Below are 19,948 nucleotides of genomic sequence, written 5' to 3'. Positions count from 1 at the left end.
TGTGGGTCTGTATAGGTTGAAATAGAGAGGTCAAAGTGATGGACAGACTAGGGATTCAGATCCCAAGGTAAAGGAGCTTGAGGGAAAGAGGGAAGAGAAAGACAGGAAAGTTTGACAGAGAAAATGGTGAGACAATTTAAAAAAAGGAGAAAATGTTTGTGTGAGAAGGTGACGAGTGAGGAAAAGGGAGAAGGTATGAGAAAGAAAGGGTGACAGAGGGAAGAGCGAGACAGACAGGAAAAGGCCTAGAAACAGTGCGTATAACAGCCAACCAGACACTATGTTAATTTAGCCAGCAGTCTTTCATCCAAGCCAATTTACTTTGTTTTTTTAAAGTATTTTTTTTTATGTTTTTTTTTCCCCTCTCGTTTGTTTTTTTTCTGAGGTCTTGGTTAAGATTCACGGCATGCTAGTGCTGGCGTCCCTGGAACGTTGCTAACAACAACCAGACAACAGAACGCCACAGTGAAAAGAAAGAAAGGAATCTTTCAGGTCAATTTCATGGCCTCGGTAGCAGCCGGTCGAAAACAACAAAACAAAATGGGGATTCTAGAAAGAATAAGATGTCATAATGCTATCGTTGAGAGCATGAACACTCAAGCCACCTCTTCTCTCTCTGTCTGTCTCTCTCTCTCTACTGTCTCTCTCTTCTCTCTCGTCTCTCTGTCTGTCTGTCTTCTCTCTCTCTCTTTGTCTCTCTGTCTTCTCTCTCTTTGTCTGTCTCTTCTCTCTGTCTGTCTCTCTCTGTCTCTCACACACACCTTTAACCTTATTTTTAAATAGATCATTCACACATTAAATGTATTGTCTCACTCTGTGTTATTGTGTGTGGGGACTGTCTGCTATATTTCAGCCTAGCTCCAGTGGTTTAGTTTATTCAGTGAGGAAGTGCCTAAATGTTTCTCTCCTCCTGTGCTTTCCCTTTGACCTTTTAGACAGCTGTTATGGTTAGTGCTATCTGGGGTTCCTTGGGACGACCCTAAACATTAACCAATGGGGGTGTCCCAAAGATCTCATCTGCGCCATCACTTCATTTAACCTAGTGAGTGTCTGACTGTGTGTGTGTGACTCTCTCTGTTTGTGTGTGTGTGTGTCTGACTCTGTGTGTGTGTGTGTGTGTGTCTGACTCTGTGTGTGTGTGTGTGTGTGTGTGTGTTAAAGCCCGGATGCCTGATAACATCCAGCCCATCACCCAGCAGGTATTTTCAATTAGCCTCTGTGTCCCGTGTGTGTGTTTGTACCGTGTCTGTGTGTGTCTCGCCGTGTGTTTACAGCTGTCCTGTCTCCCACGCGTCTGCCATCAAGGCACACAAGAAGCTGAGTCACTCAGATCTCTTCAATCTGTATGCATGTGTCACAAGATGGTTATTTCTTACATTATTAGCCCAGGAAATGTTTTGTGTTATTACACACAGCCGGAAATAACTTTTGAATATCAGAGCGGTGGTAACTCACCAGCATTACGGCTATATGACCAGGAATACGACTTTCCCGATTTGGATCCTTTGTTCGTACCCCCCTGGGGAATTGAACTTATTCCAGAGGCTGATCCAAAAGTATTCGGAGTGGACTTCTAGTCCAACTCAGGAGGCGCGCACACCACCCACCGCTTCCGAGGATATTACTCGCTAATGTTCAGACTTTGGCTAATAAAGTTGACGAGCTCAGGGTGAGGATCTCCTTCCAGAGACATCAGGAATTGTAACATACTCTGTTTCACAGAAACATGGCTCTCGGGATATACTGTCTTGAGTCCGCACAGCCAGTTGGGTTCTCAGTTCATCGCGCGGACAGGAATAAATGGGCGGTGGTGTATGTTTCATGATTAACGACTCATGGTGTGATTGTGATAACGTACAGGAACTCAAGTCCTTTTGTTCACCCGACCCTAGAATATCACACAATCAAATGCCGACAGTACTACCTCCCAAGATAATTATTTTCGGTTATAGTCACAGCCGTGTATATTCCCCCTCACGCTGATACCACGACGTCCCTCAAAGAACTACACTGGACTCTATGCAAACTGGAAACCACATATCCTGAGGCCGCATTTATTGCAGCCAGGGATTTTAACAAAGCTCTACCAACACATTGACTGTAGCACTCGCTCTGGTAAAACATTGGACCACTTCTACTCAGCTTTTCGAAACGCCTATAAGTGTCGGGGGCGTCGTAAAGGACAGACCAAGGCGCAGCGGGTATAGTGCTCATCTTAGTAGTGCTCATCTTCTTTAATTTGAATGACACTTTTACAAAAAAAATAACAAAACCGACAACCGACAGTTCCGTCAGGTACTTACACAAAACGGAAAACAACCACCCACAAAACCCAAAGGAAAACAGGCTGCCTAAGTATGGCTTCCAATCAGAGACAACGATAGACACCTGCCTCTGATTGGAAACCACACTCGGCCAGACCTGGAAAACGGAACATAGAAAATGAAAACTAGAACCAAAATCCCCTAGACCAAAAACCCCAAAACACACAAAACAAACACCCCCTGCCACGCCCTGACCATACTACAATGACAAAAGACCCCTTTACTGGTCAGGATGTGACAATAAGGCTCTCCCCCCGCCCTCCCTTCGGCAAATCTGATCACAACTCCATTTTGCTCCTCCCTTCCTATATACAGAAACTCAAACAGGAAGTACCCGTGCTATGGACTATTCAATGCTGGTCTGACCAATCGGAATCCATGTTTCACAGTTGTTTTGATCCCGCCGACTGGGATATGTTCCAGGTAGCCTCTGAGAATAACATTGACGAATACACGGATACGGTGACTGAGTTTATTAGGAAATGTATAGTAGGTGTTGTTCCCACTGTGACTATTAAAACCTGATTCTCAACACAGGGGCCCCACAAGGGTGCGTGCTCAGCCCTCTCCTGTACTCCCTGTTCACCCATGACTGCGTGGCCACGCACACCTCCAACTCAATCATCAAGTTTGCAGACGACACAACAGTAGTAGGCTTGATTACCAACAATGACGAGACAGCCTACAGGGAGGAGGTGAGGGCCCTGTGGTGCCAGGAATGGTCCACCCACACAGAGTGTGGTGAATTAGGCGCAACAGTGCCTCTTCAACCTCAGGAGACTGAAGAAATTTGGCTTGGCACCTAAAACCCTCACAAACTTTTACAGAGGCACAATTGAGAGTATCCTGTCGGGCTGTATCACCGCCTAGTACGGCAACTGCACCGGCCGCAACCGCAGGGTCCTCCAGTGGGTGGTGCGGCCTGCCCAACGCATCACCGGGGCCAAACTACCTGCCCTCCAGGACATCTACAGCACCCGATGTCAGAAGAAGGCCAAAAAGATAATCAAGGACAACAACCACCCAAGCCACTGCCTGTTCACCCTGCTATCATCCAGAAGGCGAGGTCAGTACAGGTGCGTCAAAGCTGGGACCGAGAGACTGAAAAACAGCTTCTATCTCAAGTCCATCAGACTGTTAAATAGCCATCTCTAGCACCTTAGCGGCTGCTGCCCTATATACATAGACTTGAAATCACTGGCCACTGTAATAATGGAACACTAGTCACTTTAATAATGTTTACATATTTTGCATTACTCATCTCATGTATATACTGTATTATATTCTACTGTATTTTAGTCTATGCCACTCCGACATTGCTCGTCCAAATATTTATATATTCTTAATTACATTCCTTTACTTTAGATTTGTGTGTATTGTTGTGAAATTGTTACATATTACTTGTTAGATATTACTGCCCTGTTGGAGCAAGAAACACAAGCATTTCGCTATACAATAACATCTGTTAAACATGTGTATGTATAACATCTGTTAAACATGTGTATGTGACCAATAGAATTTTATTTGGTCAGAAGTAAAGAGGGACTTAAGGGTGCCATTTGGAAACACACCCTCGTTTGAAGAAGATTTAGATTGTCTCTTTATTTTCCTTCATCTCTCTTTATTGGAAGATTTACTTTGACTTCCTCGCCTGTGTAGATTTCTGTTAAACTTAGCTTGACATCCCCCTCCCAGAAGTATATTCATAGATTTTGTAATTCGGTACATTGTTAAACTACTTCTATCTCTGTGGTTGACTCAGGGTAGTAGCATCACGTTGACTTCCTGTGTCACTGCGTTTCATTTCCTTGTCCTCTCCTCTAACTCCGCACCGCAGCAGAAAAAATATGCCCCCTGCTCAGCTTTTTCCTTCGATTGTCCTCTCTCTGACTCACATACACACACAACTGAAACTGAAACGGTTGTGAAAAGACGAAGTCCAGTATGAAGGGCACACCAGTCCTCTGAACTAACATTAACCCGTGTCCTTCTCAAAACACATTGGAGGAGAAGGTGAGGGACCTCTGGCTTTCTCATACAGTTGGTTTTGAGAAGGAGATGAGGAGAGATGACGGGAGAAGTATGCAACTGAGATCTTCCCCCTTGTGTTTTAGTTTGTGTGTGTGATGCGTATGTTTTGGGTGTGTCACTATTTGGCTACAGGGACTTCTAACCAGTGATAACTTGTCACGTTTGTGTGTAGAGAAGGAGACCAAGGCGCATCGTGCGTAGAGTTCCACATAGTTTAATAAATTGAAACTCACCAAACAAAACAATAACGCACAAACGAAACGTGAAGCAAATGGCGTGCTCACAGGCAACTAACCAAAATACAAGATCCCACAATCACAGGTGGGAAAAGGGCTGCCTAAGTATGATCCCCAATCAGAGACAACGATAGACAGCTGCCTCTGATTGGGGACCATACCCGGCCAAACAAAGAAATAAGAACACTATATTGCCCACCCAAATCACACCCTGATCTAACCAAATAGAGAAATAGAAAGGCTCTCTATGGTCAGGGTGTGACCTAACTGCTGATTACAACTGAAACTAGCAGATTCCACAGGATATATACTGAACAAAAATAGAAACGCGACATGCAGGAACTTGTTTTATTTTAATATATTTTGATCTGTACAGTTAAAGTATTATCACATACAGTACACTGAATAGGTTCAGTGAAATGTGTTGCTTTACAGGGTCAGCCATAGTAGTACGGCGCCCCATGGAGCAAATGACGGTTAAGTGCCAACTAACACAACAGAGGACCACAACACAACATGAATATTTTGTGAACATTTAAAAAACAACACTGATTACATTCAACTACATTCACAGCCAGTCAAACAGAACTTCTATCAAAGTTTCAATATGGGGAGTTGTGGTTTATATCAGAGAGTAGTTGAAATGAGAGACACATTTCCAAACCAAAGCTCTGTGATGTCACAAGTTTTTTTTTTCTGACAAAGACAAACAATAAAATATACAAGTCAGGCAAGAACACAAAAAAACACCTGAACTTGGTCAGTGACTGAAATTCATCTCTCAGTGGGTGGAGGGATTCTGTTCTGTGACGTCACAATGCCATGACCTCACCCGGACACTGTGAGTGGGTGGAATGGTGGGAGCCTTTTAAACGATTGGCTGTCTTGTGTGACATCACAATGCCATGACATCACCCGGACACTGTGAGTGGGTGGAATGGCGGGAGCCTGTTTAACGATTGGCTGACAGTTTCAAGTCTTGTTCCAAGTCTTGTGTGACATCACGACGCCGTGATGCCACAGTGTCATGCTCTTCAGGGTTGTAGAGTTCAGTGGGTGGGCGGAATGGCGGGAGCCTGTTTAACCACTCAAGTGTGTGTGTATGTGACTGTGTGTAATTATGAGTGTGTGACCGAACTCCTTGAATGGGCATATTATTGAATGACATCGTCACACAACCTCAGTTCTAGCCTCAACCCCGCTCTGACCTGTTCCCCCATTACCCCCTCCATCCCTCCCCCCCCACCCCGATCCAGCTTCCTTTACCCCCTCCGTCACCCCCCTGATCCAGCTTCCTTTACCCCTAGATTACAGCCCTTGGCTGCATCTCAAACCGCACCCTATTCCCTATATAGTGCAGTACTTGTGACTAGGACTGACAGGGCTGGCACATAGGGCTCTGGTCAGATGTAGTACACTAAGCAGAGAATAGGGTGCCCTTTGGAAAGCAGCCCTTCTGAGACTGAAGAGAGAGAGACCCCCTCTGTTTCTTATATTTCTCAGCGGTACACAGCAGGCGTTTGACTACTGGGGTAGGACTGAGTGGGAAGGGTGTGTGTGTGTGTGTGTGTGTGTGTGTGTCTAAACAGACAATGCCTGCGTTTACACATCGAAACTGTTTAAATCAGTCTTTATTTTTTTCCCCCTGGTCTTTAATTGGTTGCTTTTTACGCCGCCTCAGCACTCTGGACACGGCAGCGAGGGAAACGAAATCTAACTAATTAAGTATTGTGAGAAGGTTTTTAATAGGGGTGTTAAATCCATGAAACAACTATAGCTCTAACCATACTGTTGGAAGAGTGTGTGTGTGTGTGTGTGGTTGCAGGGTTACTGTAGGAAGAGTGTGTGTGTGTGTGTGTGGTTGCAGGGTTACTGTAGGAAGAGTGTGTGTGTGTGTGTGTGTGTGGTTGCAGGGTTACTGTAGGAAGTGTGTGTGTGTGTGTGTGTGGTTGCAGGGTTACTGTAGGAAGTGTGTGTGTGTGTGTGTGTGTGGTTGCAGGGTTACTGTAGGAAGTGTGTGTGTGTGTGTGTGTGTGTGTGTGTGGTTGCAGGGTTACTGTAGGAAGAGTGTGTGTGTGTGTGTGGTTGCAGGGTTACTGTAGGAAGTGTGTGTGTGTGTGTGTGTGTGGTTGCAAGGTTACTGTAGGAAGTGTGTGTGTGTGTGTGTGTGTGTGTGTGTGTGTGGTTGCAGGGTTACTGTAGGAAGAGTGTGTGTGTGTGTGTGTGTGTGTGTGTGTGGTTGCAGGGTTACTGTAGGAAGTGTGTGTGTGTGTGTGGTTGCAGGGTTACTGTAGGAAGAGTGTGTGTGTGTGTGTGTGTGTGTGTGTGTGTGTGTGTGTGTGTGGTTGCCGGGTTACTGTAGGAAGAGTGTGTGTGTGTGTGTGGTTGCAGGGTTACTGTAGGAAGTGTGTGTGCGTGTGGTTGCAGGGTTACTGTGGGAAGTGTGTGTGTGTGTGGTTGCAGGGTTACTGTAGGAAGAGTGTGTGTGTGTGTGGTTGCAGGGTTACTGTGGGAAGTGTGTGTGTGTGTGTGTGGTTGCAGGGTTACTGTAGGAAGAGTGTGTGTGTGTGTGTGTGTGTGTGTGTGTGTGTGTGTGTGTGTGTGTGTGGTTGCAGGGTTACTGTAGGAAGTGTGTGTGTGTGTGTGTGGTTGCAGGGTTACTGTAGGAAGAGTGTGTGTGTGTGTGGTTGCAGGGTTACTGTAGGAAGAGTGTGTGTGTGTGTGTGTGTGGTTGCAGGGTTACTGTAGGGAGAGTGTGTGTGTGTGGTTGCAGGGTTACTGTAGGAAGTGTGTGTGTGTGTGTGTGGTTGCAGGGTTACTGTAGGAAGAGTGTGTGTGTGCGTGTGTGGTTGCAGGGTTACTGTAGGAAGTGTGTGTGTGTGTGTGTGTGTGTGTGTGTGTGTGTGTGTGTGTGTTGCAGGGTTACTGTAGGAAGTGTGTGTGTGTGTGTGGTTGCAGGGTTACTGTAGGAAGTGTGTGTGTGTGTGTGTGTGTGTGTGTGTGTGTGTGGTTGCAGGGTTACTGTAGGAAGTGTGTGTGTGTGTGTGTGTGTGTGTGTGTGTGTGTGGTTGCAGGGTTACTGTAGGAAGTGTGTGTGTGTGTGTGTGGTTGCAGGGTTACTGTAGGAAGTGTGTGTGTGTGTGTGTGTGTGTGTGGTTGCAGGGTTACTGTAGGAAGTGTGTGTGTGTGTGTGTGTGTGGTTGCAGGGTTACTGTAGGAAGAGTGTGTGTGTGTGTGTGTGGTTGCAGGGTTACTGTAGGAAGTGTGTGTGTGGTTGCAGGGTTACTGTAGGAAGTGTGTGTGTGGTTGCAGGGTTACTGTAGGAAGAGTGTGTGTGTGTGTGGTTGCAGTTTGTTTTACTGTGTTCCTCTTTTTAATGCTGACTGAGCTTCTTTTGAGGCCTCACTGACTCACTGTACGAATGACTTTACCATATGAACAGTTGGAAGCTTGTCCATCTTGTTTGCAAACTTTGGATGTGGCCTAGAATTGCAGTCCCTCAGGGTAAGGGTTGAAATGACTTGTTCCTCGAGTATAGCATTCGTGAGTCTACTTGCGTGTTTGCCATGTCTCTTCCATAAGAGGTAAGTAGAAGTTGCTTGGAGCTCGAGGGAGTAGGGTGAAGTTGCCCCTAGATGCTGATCTTGGGTCAATGTTACATTTTCCCCACTAATGGTTATGGTTAGGATTGGGGCAGGCGAAAGATGATCCTAGATCTGTACCTAGGGGAAACTTGCTTAAGTCGTATGTTAAAGTAGCTTGAGTATAACATTGGGGGGCCTACTTGCATGTTGAGCTTATTGGTTGAGTTCAGTCTCTCACAGCATCGTCAGTAGATGTTCATCGGTCTGTGTCTAGGGGGAAACTTCACCCTGGAGCGAGGTGGAATAACAGTCTCACAGCATCGGTCTGTGTCTAGGGGGAAACTTCACCCTGGAGCGAGGTGGAATAACAGTCTCACAGCATCGGTCTGTGTCTAGGGGAAACTTCACCCTGGAGCGAGGTGGAATAACAGTCTCACAGCATCGGTCTGTGTCTAGGGGGAAACTTCACCCTGGAGCGAGGTGGAATAACAGTCTCACAACATCGGTCTGTGTCTAGGGGGAAACTTCACCCTGGAGCGAGGTGGAATAACAGTCTCACAACATCGGTCTGTGTCTAGGGGAAACTTCACCCTGGAGCGAGGTGGAATAACAGTCTCACAGGATCGTTAGTAGATGGTCAGTTTAGAACGGTAAAGAGGGATGAATTCACTGAAGTGCTTTGGTTGATAGTGGTGGGTTAACCGTGTTGTGGTGGGTTATTAGTGTTGTGGTGGGTTATTAGTGTTGTGGGTTATTAGTGTTGTGGTTGGTTGTGGTGGATTATTAATGTTGTGGTTGGTTGTGGTGGGTTATTAGTGTGGTGGTTGGTTGTGGTGGGTTATTAGTGCTGTGGTGAGCTGTGGTGGGTTATTAGTGCTGTGGTGGGTTATTCATGTTGTGGTGGGTTATTAGTGTTGTGGTTGGTTGTGGTGGATTATTAATGTTGTGGTTGGTTGTGGTGGGTTATTAGTGTTGTGGTGGATTATTAGTGTTGTGGGTTATTAGTGTTGTGGTGGATTATTAGTGTTGTGGGTTATTAGTGTTGTGGTGGATTATTAGTGTTGTGGGTTATTAGTGTTGTGGTGGATTATTAGTGTTGTGGGTTATTAGTGTTGTGGTGGATTATTCGTGTTGTGGTGGATTATTAGTGTTGTGGTGGATTATTAGTGTTGTGGGTTATTAGTGTTGTGGTGGATTATTAGTGTTGTGGGTTATTAGTGTTGTGGTTGGTTGTGGTGGGTTATTAGTGTTGTGGTGATTAGTGTGGTGGTTGGTTGTGGTGGATTATTAGTGTTGTGGTTGGTTGTGGTGGGTTATTAGTGTTGTGGTGGATTATTAGTGTTGTGGGTTATTAGTGTTGTGGTGGATTATTAGTGTTGTGGGTTATTAGTGTTGTGGTGGATTATTAGTGTTGTGGTGGATTATTAGTGTTGTGGTTGGTTGTGGTGGGTTATTGGTGTTGTGGTGGATTATTAGTGTGGTGGTGAGCTGTGGTGGGTCATTCATGTTGTGGTGGGTTATTAGTGTTGTGGGTTATTAGTGTTGTGGTTGGTTGTGGTGGGTTATTAGTGTTGTGGTGGGTTATTAGTGTTGTGGTGGATTATTAGTGTTGTGGTTGGTTGTGGTGGATTATTAGTGTTGTGGTTGGTTGTGGTGGGTTATTAGTGTTGTGGTGGATTATTAGTGTTGTGGGTTATTAGTGTTGTGGTGTGTTATTAGTGTTGTGGTGGTGTTATTAGTGTTGTGGCTGGTTATGGTGGGTTATTAATGTTGTGGTGGGTTATTAGTGTTGTAATTGGTTGTGGTGGGTTATTAGTGTTGTTGAGCTGTTATTAGTGTTGTTGAGCTGTTATTAGTGTTGTTGAGCTGTTATTAGTGTTGTTGAGCTGTGGAGGGTTATTAGTGTTGTTGAGCTGTTATTAGTGATGTTGAGCTGTTATTAGTGTTGTTGAGCTGTTATTAGTGATGTTGAGCTGTTATTAGTGTTGTTGAGCTGTGGTGTGTTATTTTTTGCTGTTTTATTGATTCATTGAACTATCATCTTTTGAGGTGTTTGTTCTCAGGGCTCCATTGTAAATGAGACCCTGGTCTCAATTGGGATCCCGTGAATAAATAAAAAGTGAAGTAAAAAATAACAAATTGAATATATCAGTGCCCAGGGGAAACTTCACTCTGGAGCGAGGTGCAAAAATAGTCTCACAGCATCATCAGTAGATCGTCGTCGTGGGAACAGAGGGGTGTGGCGGTGGCCCGGGGGTCCGGGGTCATGGTGAGGGTTGGGCGAGACATCTTAGAGGGAGGAGGGGCCGAGGGGAGGGGCGCCACGGTGGCCTTGACTCTACTGTTACCCCCCTGGAACTGACGACCCTGCTGCTGCTGCTGAGGGGGATGGAGGGAGGAGATAGAGAGGGAGGAGTAAGTTCCTGTGTATTGTGTGGGAGAGAGAACAAATACCGTTGTAAACACAACCCATACTTATGTTTATTTATTTTCCCTTTTGCACCTTAACTATTTGCACATAATATGACATTTGTAATGTCTTTATTCTTTGGATGTGCATTTTTATTGTTTATTTCACTTTTGTATATTATCTAAACTTAGCAAAAAAAGAAACATCCCTTTTTCAGGACCATGTCTTTCAAAGATAATTTGTAAAAATCCAAGTAACTTCACAGATCTTCATTGTAAAGGGTTTAAACAATGTGTCTCATGCTTGTTCAATGAACCATAAACAATTAATGAACATGCACCTGTGGAACGGTCGTTAAGACACTAACAACTTACAGACGGTAGGCAATTAAGGTCACAGTTATGAAAACTTAGGACACTAAAGAGGCCTTTCTACTGACTCTGAAAGAAACAAATAGAAAGATGCTCATCTGCGTGAACGTGCCTTAGGCATGCTACAAGGAGGCATGAGGACAGCAGATGTGGCCAGGGCAATAAATTGCAATGTCCGTACTGTGAGACACCTAAGACAGCGCTACAGGGAGACAGGACGGACAGCTGATCGTCTTCGCAGTGGCAGACCACGTGTAACAACACCTGCACAGGATCGGTACATCCGAACATCACACCTGCGGGACAGGTACAGGATGGCAACAACAACTGCCCGAGTTACACCAGGAACGCACAATTCCTCCATCAGTGCTCAGACTGTCCGCAATAGGCTGAGAGAGGCTGGACTGAGGGCTTGTAGGCCTGTTGTAAGGCAGGTCCTCACCAGACATCACCGGCAACAACGTTGCCTATGGGCGCACACCCATCGTCGCTGGACCAGACAAGACTGGCAAAAAGTGCTCTTCACTGACGAGTCGCGGTTTTGTCTCACCAGGGGTGATGGTCGGATTCGCGTTTATCGTCGAAGGAATGAGTGTTACACCGAGGCCTGTACACTGGAGCGGGATCGAGGTGGAGGGTCCGTCATGGTCTGGGGTGGTGTGTCACAGCATCATCGGACTGAGCTTGTTGTCATTGCAGGCAATCTCAACGCTGTGCGTTACAGGGAAGACATCCTCCTCCCTCATGTGGTACCCTTCCTGCAGGCTCATCCTGACATGACCCTCCAGCATGACAATGCCACCAGCCATACTGCTCGTTCTCTGCGTGATTTCCTGCAAGACAGGAATGTCAGTGTTCTGCCATCGCCAGCGAAGAGCCCGGATCTCAATCCCATTGAGCACGCCTGGGACCTGTTGGATCGGAGGGTGAGGGCTAGGGCCACTCCCCCCAGAAATGTCCGGGAACTTGCAGGTGCCTTGGTGGAAGAGTGGGGTAACATCTCACAGCAAGAACTGGCAAATCTGGTGCAGTCCATGAGGAGAAGATGCACAGCAGTACTTAATGCAGCTGGTGGCCACACCAGATACTGACTATTACTTTTGATTTTGACCCCCCCTTTGTTCAGAGACACATTATTCCATTTCTGTTAGTCACATGTCTGTGGAACTTGTTCAGTTTATGTCTCAGTTGTTGAATCTTATTATGTTCATACATTATGTTCATAACCTCTTACATCTAGACGTTCCGCTAGCGGAACACCTGCTCCAATATCCAATGATAGGCGTGGCGCGAATTACAAATTCCTCAAAAATCCCCAAACTTCCATTTTTCAAACATATGACTATTTTACACCATTTTAAAGACAAGACTCTCCTTTATCTAACCACACTGTCCGATTTCAAAAAGGCTTTACAGCGAAAGCAAAACATTAGATTATGTCAGCAGAGTACCCAGCCAGAAATAATCAGACACCCATTTTTCAAGATAGCATATAATGTCACAAAAAACAAAACCACAGCTAAATGCAGCACTAACCTTTGATGATCTTCATCTGATGACACGCCTAGGACATTATGTTATACAATACATGCATGTTTTGTTCAATCAAGTTCATATTTATATCAAAAACCAGCTTTTTACATTAGCATGTGACGTTCAGAACTAGCATTCCCACCGAACACTTCCGGTGAATTTACTAAATTACTCACGATAAATGTTCACAAAAAACATAACAATTATTTTAAGAATTATAGATACAGAACTCCTTTATGCACTCGCTATGTCCGATTTTAAAATAGCTTTTCGGTGAAAGCACATTTTGCAATATTCTGAGTAGATAGCACGCCATCACAGGCTAGCTATTTTGACACCCACCAAGTTTGACCCTCACCAAACTCCGATTTACTATTAGAAAAGTTTGATTACCTTTCCTGTTCTTCGTCAGAATGCACTTCCAGGACTTCTATTTCAATAACAAATGTTGGTTTGGTTCAAAATAATCCATAGTTATATCCAAATAGCGGCGTTTTGTTTGTGTGTTCAAGACACTATCCAAGGGTGACGAAGGGTTACGCGCCCGACGCATTTCGTGACAAAGAAATTCTAAATATTCCATTACCGTACTTCGAAGCATGTCAACCGCTGTTTAAAATCAATTTTTATGCTATTTTTCTCGTAAAAAAGCGATAATATTCCGACCGGGAGTCGTTGTTTTCGTTCAAAGACGAAAGAATTAAAAACATGGAGTCGCCTCGTGCACGCGCCTCCAGTCTCTGTTCTCTGATCGACCACTATCAAAATGCGCTAATGTTTTTCAGCCAGGGCCTGCAAAGCCACCATTCAGCTTTTTGCCGCCTTCTGAGAGCCTATGGGAGCCGTAGGAAGTGTCACGTAACAGCAGAGATCCCTTGTTTTGGATAGAGATGATCAAGAATGCCAAGAAATGGTCAGACAGGGTACTTCCTGTACAGAATCTTCTCAGGTTTTGGCCTGCCAAATGAGTTCTGTTATACTCACAGACACCATTCAAACAGTTTTAGAAACTTTGGAGTGTTTTCTATCCAAATCTAATAATTATATGCATATTCTAGTTTCTGGGCAGGAGTAATAATCAGATTAAATCGGGTAAGTTTTTTATCCGGCCGTGAAAATACTGCCCCCTATCCATAACAGGTTTTAAGTTTGCTGAAAATAAATGCAGTTGATAGTGAGGACGTTTATTTTTTTGCTGAGTTTAGTTCACTTGCTTTGGCAATGTTAACATGTGTTTCCCATGCCAATAAAGCCAGAGAGAGGGAGATGAAGGGACAAAGACAAAGCCACTGTGTATTCACATTACAAAGCGTTTAGTTTAGAGGTCGACCGATTAATCGGAATGGCCGATTAATTAGGGCCGATTTCCTGTTTTCATAACAATCGGAAATCTGTATTTTGGGACGCCGATTTGGCCGATTCTTTGTTTTATTACCTTTATTTAACTAGGCAAGTCAGTTAAGAACACATTCTTATTTTCAATGACGGCCTAGGAATGGTGGGTTAACTGCCTTGTTCAGGGGCAGAACGACAGATTTTTACCTTGTCAGCTCAGGGATTCAATCTTGCAACCTTATGGTTAACTAGTCCAACGCTCTTACCACCTGCTTTACATTGCACTTCACGAGGAGCCTGCCTGTTACGCAAATGCAGTAAGAAGGCAAGGTAAGTTGCTAGCTAGCATTAAACTTATCTTATAAAAAACAATCAATGAATCAATCATTACCACTAGTTAACTACACATGGTTGATGATATTACTAGTTTATCTAGCCTGTCCTGCGTTGCATATAATCGCTTAGGTACACGTTGCTCCAACCATAAACATCAATGCCTTTCTTAAAATCAATACACAAGTATATATTTTTAAACCTGCATATTTAGTTAATATTGCCTGCTAACATAAATTTATTTTAACGAGGGAAAATGTGTCACTTCTCTTGCAACAGAGTCAGGGTATATGCAGCAGTTTTGGCCGCCTGGTTCGTTGCAAACTGTGTGAAGACTATTTCTTCCTAACAAAGACAGCCGACTTCGCCATACGGGGGATGATTTAACAAAAGCGCATTTGCGAAAAAAGCACAATCGTTGCACGACTGTACCTAACCATAAACATCAATGCCTTTCTTAAAATCAATACACAGAAGTATATATTTTTAAACCTGCATATTTAGCTAAAAGAAATCCAGGTTAGCAGGCAATATTAACCAGGTGAAATTGTGTCATTTCTCTTGCGTTCATTGCACGCAGAGTCAGGGTATATGCAACAGTTTGGGCCGCCTGGCTCGTTGCGAACTAATTTGCCAGAATTTTACGTAATTATGACATAACATTGAAGGTTGTGCAATGTAACTGGAATATTTAGACTTAGGGATGCCACCCGTTAGATAAAATACGGAACGGTTCCGTATTTCACTGAAAGGAAAAACGTTTTGTTTTCGAGATGATAGTTTCCGGATTCGACCATATTAATGACCAAAGGCTCGTATTTCTGTGTGTTATTATGTTATAATTATGATTTGATAGAGCAGTCTGACTGAGCGGTGGTAGGCAGCAGCAGGCTTGTAAGCATCCATTCAAACAGCACTTTCGTGCGTTTTGCCAGTAGCTCTTCGCTGTGCTTCAAGCATTCCGCTGTTTATGACTTCAAGCCTATCAACTCCCAAGATTAGGCTGGTGTAACCGATGTGAAATGGCTAGCTAGTTAGGTGGGTGCGCGCTAATAGCGTTTCAAACGTCAATCGCTCTGAGACTTGGAGTAGTTGTTCCCCTTGCTCTGCATGGGTAACGCTGCTTCGAGGGTGGCTGTTGTCGATGTGTTCCTGGTTCGAGCCCAGGTAGGAGCAAGGAGAGGGACGGAAGCTATACTGTTACACTGGCAATACTAAAGTCCCTATAAGAACATCCAATAGTCAAAGGTATATGAAATACAAATCGTATAGAGAGAAATAGTCCTATAATTCCTATAATAACTTCAACCTAAAAGTTCTTACCTGGGAATATTGAAGACTCATGTTAAAAGGAACCACCAGCTTTCATATGTTCCCATGTTCTGAGCAAGGAACTTAAACGTTAGCTTTCTTACATGGCACATATTGCACTTTTACTTTCTTCTCTAACACTTTGTTTTTGCATTATTTAAACCAAATTGAACATGTTTCATTATTTATTTGAGGCTAAATTTATTTTATTGATGTATTATATTAAGTTAAAATAAGTGTTCATTCGGTATTGTTGTAATTGTCATTATTACAAAAACAAAATCGGTCGATTAATCGGTATCGGGTTTTTGGCCCTCCAATAATCGGTATCGGTGTTGAAAAATCATAATCGGTCGACCTCTAGTTTAGTTAGGGAGTGGAAAGAGAAAGCGACAGAGAGAAAGACAGAAATAGACGAGAGGTGAGATACAGTTAAGGGGGAGGAGAGAGAGAGAGAGGCAGATCTGGCTGTCAAGAAACGACAGGCTATGTGCGCACATCCCACAAAATGAGTTGGAAACTGAGCTGCACTTCCTAACCTCCTGCCAAATGTATGACCATATTAGAGACACATATTTCCCTCAGATTACACAGACCCACAAAGAATTTGAAAACTATTTCAATTTTGATTAACTCCCATATCTATTTGGTGAAATACCACAGTGTGCCATCACAGCAAGATTTGTGACCTGTTGCCACAAGAAAAGGGCAACAATTGAAGAACAAACACCATTGTAAATACAACCCATATTTATGTTTATTTATTTTCCCTTTTGCACTTTAACTATTTGCACATCGTTACAACACTGTATATAGACATAATTGACATTTGAAATGTCTTTATTCTTTTGGAACTTTTGTGAGTAATATTTACTGTTAACCTTTTCTTGTTTATTTCACTTTTGTTAATTATCTATTTCACTTTGGCAATGTAAATATATGTTTCCCATGCCAATAAAGCCCTTAAATTGAATTGAGAGAGGTCAGGGGGAGGGAGATTTTCACTGTTACATTACATGATCTATTTGCATTGCAGGAGACCTTATCAGCTTAAAGCACACACACACACACACACACACACACACACACACACACACACACACACACACACACACACACACACACACACACACACACACACACACACACACACACACACACACACACACACACACACACACACACACACACACACACAGCCAAATTACCTGATCAGGAAATACTATGGGCTGTAGTAATAGCTGATAGCGACATGTATGGCATGATAATGACTGACTAGGAGTTCATAGTACCAACAGACTGGCACTCAGGCTAAAAGAATACCCAAGGATTGACTAAAAAGAAGAAGTCTATTAGTTGTGAGGTCATCATTGGAAGACACAGAGAAGTCTCCACGGTAACGGCCGGGTGACAGTTCCAGTTCCGCTCTCTCTCGTCTCTCTGACCCAGATTGAGACAGGGCGATTCGATTCGCTCAATCACTCATCTAACACAATGAAATCACCCTGGAGACAGAGTGTGTGTGTGTGACTGTGTGTATGAGTGACTGTATGTTTGAGTGAGTGAGTGCGTGTGTGCGTGCGCATGTGTGAGAAACTTTTGATAAATATGGCTCTGAAGCCAAGAAGTAAAATACTGCCATCTAGTGCATACTTTCAGAAGTAAAATTATCTTTCATATCATTTTATATCATAATACATCTATATCATCTATATAATTTATATAATCTATATCATAATACAACATCTACATAATCTATATCATTTATATAATCTATATCATAATACAACATCTATATCATTTATATAATCTATAACATAATACAACATTTATATAATCTATATCATTTTATATCATAATACAAAATCTATATAATCTATATCATTTTATATCATAATTCAAAATCTATATAATTTTATATCGTAATACAAAATCTATATTTTTGATTTCACCTTTATTTAACCAGGTAGGCTAGTTGAGAACAAGTTCTCATTTACAACTGCGACCTGGCCAAGATAAAGCAAAGCAGTTCGACACATACAACAACACAGAGTTACACATGGAATAAACAAACATACAATCAATAATACAGTAGGAAAATCTATATACAGCATGTGCAAATGACGTAGGATAAGGGAGGTAAGGCAATAAATAGGCCATGGTGGTGAAGTAATTACAATATAGCACCTTGTGCTGAGGACAATAAAAGGCCACTCTAAAATGTGCAGTTTTGTTTCACATCACAATGCCGAAGATGTCTCAAGTTTTGAGCAAGCGTACAATTAGCATGCTGACTGCAGGAATGTCCACCAGAGCTGCTGCCAGAGAATTGAATGTTCATTTCTTTACCATAAGCCTCCTCCAAAGTCGTTTTAAAGAATTTGGCAGTACGTCCAACTGGCCTCACAACCGCAGAACAAGTGTATGGCGTGGACATTAACGTTGTGAACACAGCGCCCCATCGCGGCGGTGGGGTTATGGTATGGGCAGGCATAAGCTCCGGACAACAAACACAAATGCATTTTATCGATGGCAATTTGAAAGCAGAGAGACAGTGGCGACCCGTCATTCAGGGCAGGTGGGGCACAGCCCGTTTTTGAGCCCCACATTTTTAGCAAGTTATTTTGGCATTAATACGTGTCACATATCAATTTTCAAACAATGTAAAGAAATATATATCATTGAGTTAATAAAGCCGCATATAAACATGGTCTCTTTTTAGTTTCTTGAGTAAGGCAGCTCCAAAATGCAGGTGTTTCAGCCCAGCTCAGTGCTTTCTGTGGTGTTGGGGCAAGGCAGCAGAAAATACGGAGCGTTGCGCCGTGATTGGCTCAGTGTTCTGTCACTCATGGGGAAACTACGTCACCGCCAAGTCTAAGGGTAGAGCTAGAAAATTCTATCCCCTTGGGTGCTGCCATAGAGTTACATTAGAAGTGCCCATCCAAGAAGGCTCAAGGTCATTGGCCACAGATAAAATGACCTCAATTCACATTATATCTACAGTAGCTTTGATTGGACTGGTCATGTCAACAACATACTTTAAAAATCTTAGCTAGCAGTCATCATCATGAATCAAGTCAACAATCTACTGGCAAATCCTTTTAATCCTTGTCATATGAAGAGAAGAAGTTAAGATAAATTCTAGATAAAACGTATTGGTGCTCATCAGCCATAAACATTACACAACAAGTTGGAAATCGCAAATTCAACAATGAGTGGTTTGGAAGGAATCAGCTGCTAACTGCAAGCCTTGCAAAGCAATCATTAGCCTGCTATTCAGTGGAGTGACTGTGTGGTCCCAAATCTAAGATTAAGGGTCTCCTTTCCTGTAAAGACAGACGCTGTAGACGAGAAGCAAGTACAGGGAGTGAACATTTAATGAAACAACGGACATATAACAAAACAAGAACAGCGTCTGGACAGGGGGAACGAAACACCATGACGACAATAATGCTGACACGGGGAACCAACTGAGGAACAGACAGATATAGAGGGTCAATCAACAAAGTGAAGGAGTCCAGGTGAGTCCAATGAAGCGCGTAATGATGGTGACAGGTGTGCGTAATGATGGGCATCCTGGCGCTCGAGGGAAGTGGGAGCAGGCGTGACATTTCTTAGTTTAAAATGATAAACACTCAACATTGGCCATGCTATCAATGAAGCATGGTTTGTGCCGCGCTCAAAACAACTGTTAACTCGGAACTGCAAAATCGGACTTTAGTGAGTTCAAGACAACTGGGAACCTGGGGAAAACGAACTACGACTGGGAAAATCGGTTTTGAACTTTCATCCAACTCAGAATTGTAAATTCGGAACTCGGGCCTCTTTCTAGAGCGCCGACCTGAAGATCACTGACTTTTTTTGAGTTCCCAGTTGTCTTGAAAGCACCATAAATCCAGAGAATGCCAAAGTTTTGATGCCAAAGTTTGATGACAAAATTTGCCACACGAAGGACCGCCGCGCCACCTTCCTGTTCAAGTGAGCACAGCACAACAAGGTGAGCCCAAAAATGTCTTGTATGCTGCTGCATAAATGATGTAATATGCCAGGGAGATATGTATACTGTAGCTAAGGAAGTTATAGTAAGTGTATGTTGTGTAGTAAGCTGTTAGTAGCCCATGTGCCTCACCCTAATAAATTGGTCTATTTTCACCTCTTAATTTCACCTACTGTTCTGATTTGGTGGTGCACATGTAGCCTATAACCTGTTTTTGAGAAATATAATCATCGAATATTGTAAGAGCTTTCATTGTCTGCTTCTATGCCCCCTTTATTTATCCTACGGTTCTGACTTGGTGTACAGGGAGAACACTGTAAGAACGGCCCATGTTCTGAATTCTGTTGCTGTACATTTCAAAAGTGCTGAACAAATAGTTATATTGACTACGTTCGTCCTAGCTCGCTCATTAATGTCTTAATCGAAATTACGGATTGCCTCTTATCCACTTGTCGTCCCCTTATGCCATAGTTTGTACATCTC

General features: G+C 43.4%; 1 protein-coding gene across 2 annotated transcripts in view; it reads right to left on the bottom strand.

The window, feature by feature from the left end:
- Window positions 1–9,910: 9,910 nt before the first annotated feature.
- m1ap (meiosis 1 associated protein) overlaps window positions 9,911–19,948 on the bottom strand; it is a 65,519-nt gene continuing 55,481 nt past the window's right edge. Inside the window, exon 13 of one of the 2 annotated variants that reach the window (XM_045701593.1) lies at window positions 9,911–10,554. In XM_045701593.1, coding sequence (XP_045557549.1) covers window positions 10,372–10,554 — 183 coding nt within the window. In that variant the 3' untranslated portion in view covers window positions 9,911–10,371. The remainder of the gene's footprint in view (window positions 10,555–19,948) is intronic. The other variant, XM_045701594.1, reaches the window with a different exon arrangement.

The sequence above is a fragment of the Salmo salar genome, chromosome ssa18 (genome assembly GCF_905237065.1).
Source record: "Salmo salar chromosome ssa18, Ssal_v3.1, whole genome shotgun sequence".
Lineage (NCBI taxonomy): Eukaryota > Metazoa > Chordata > Actinopteri > Salmoniformes > Salmonidae > Salmo > Salmo salar.
The sequence above is the reverse complement of the archived record's forward strand: the minus strand, read 5'-3'. Positions and strand labels throughout refer to the sequence as shown.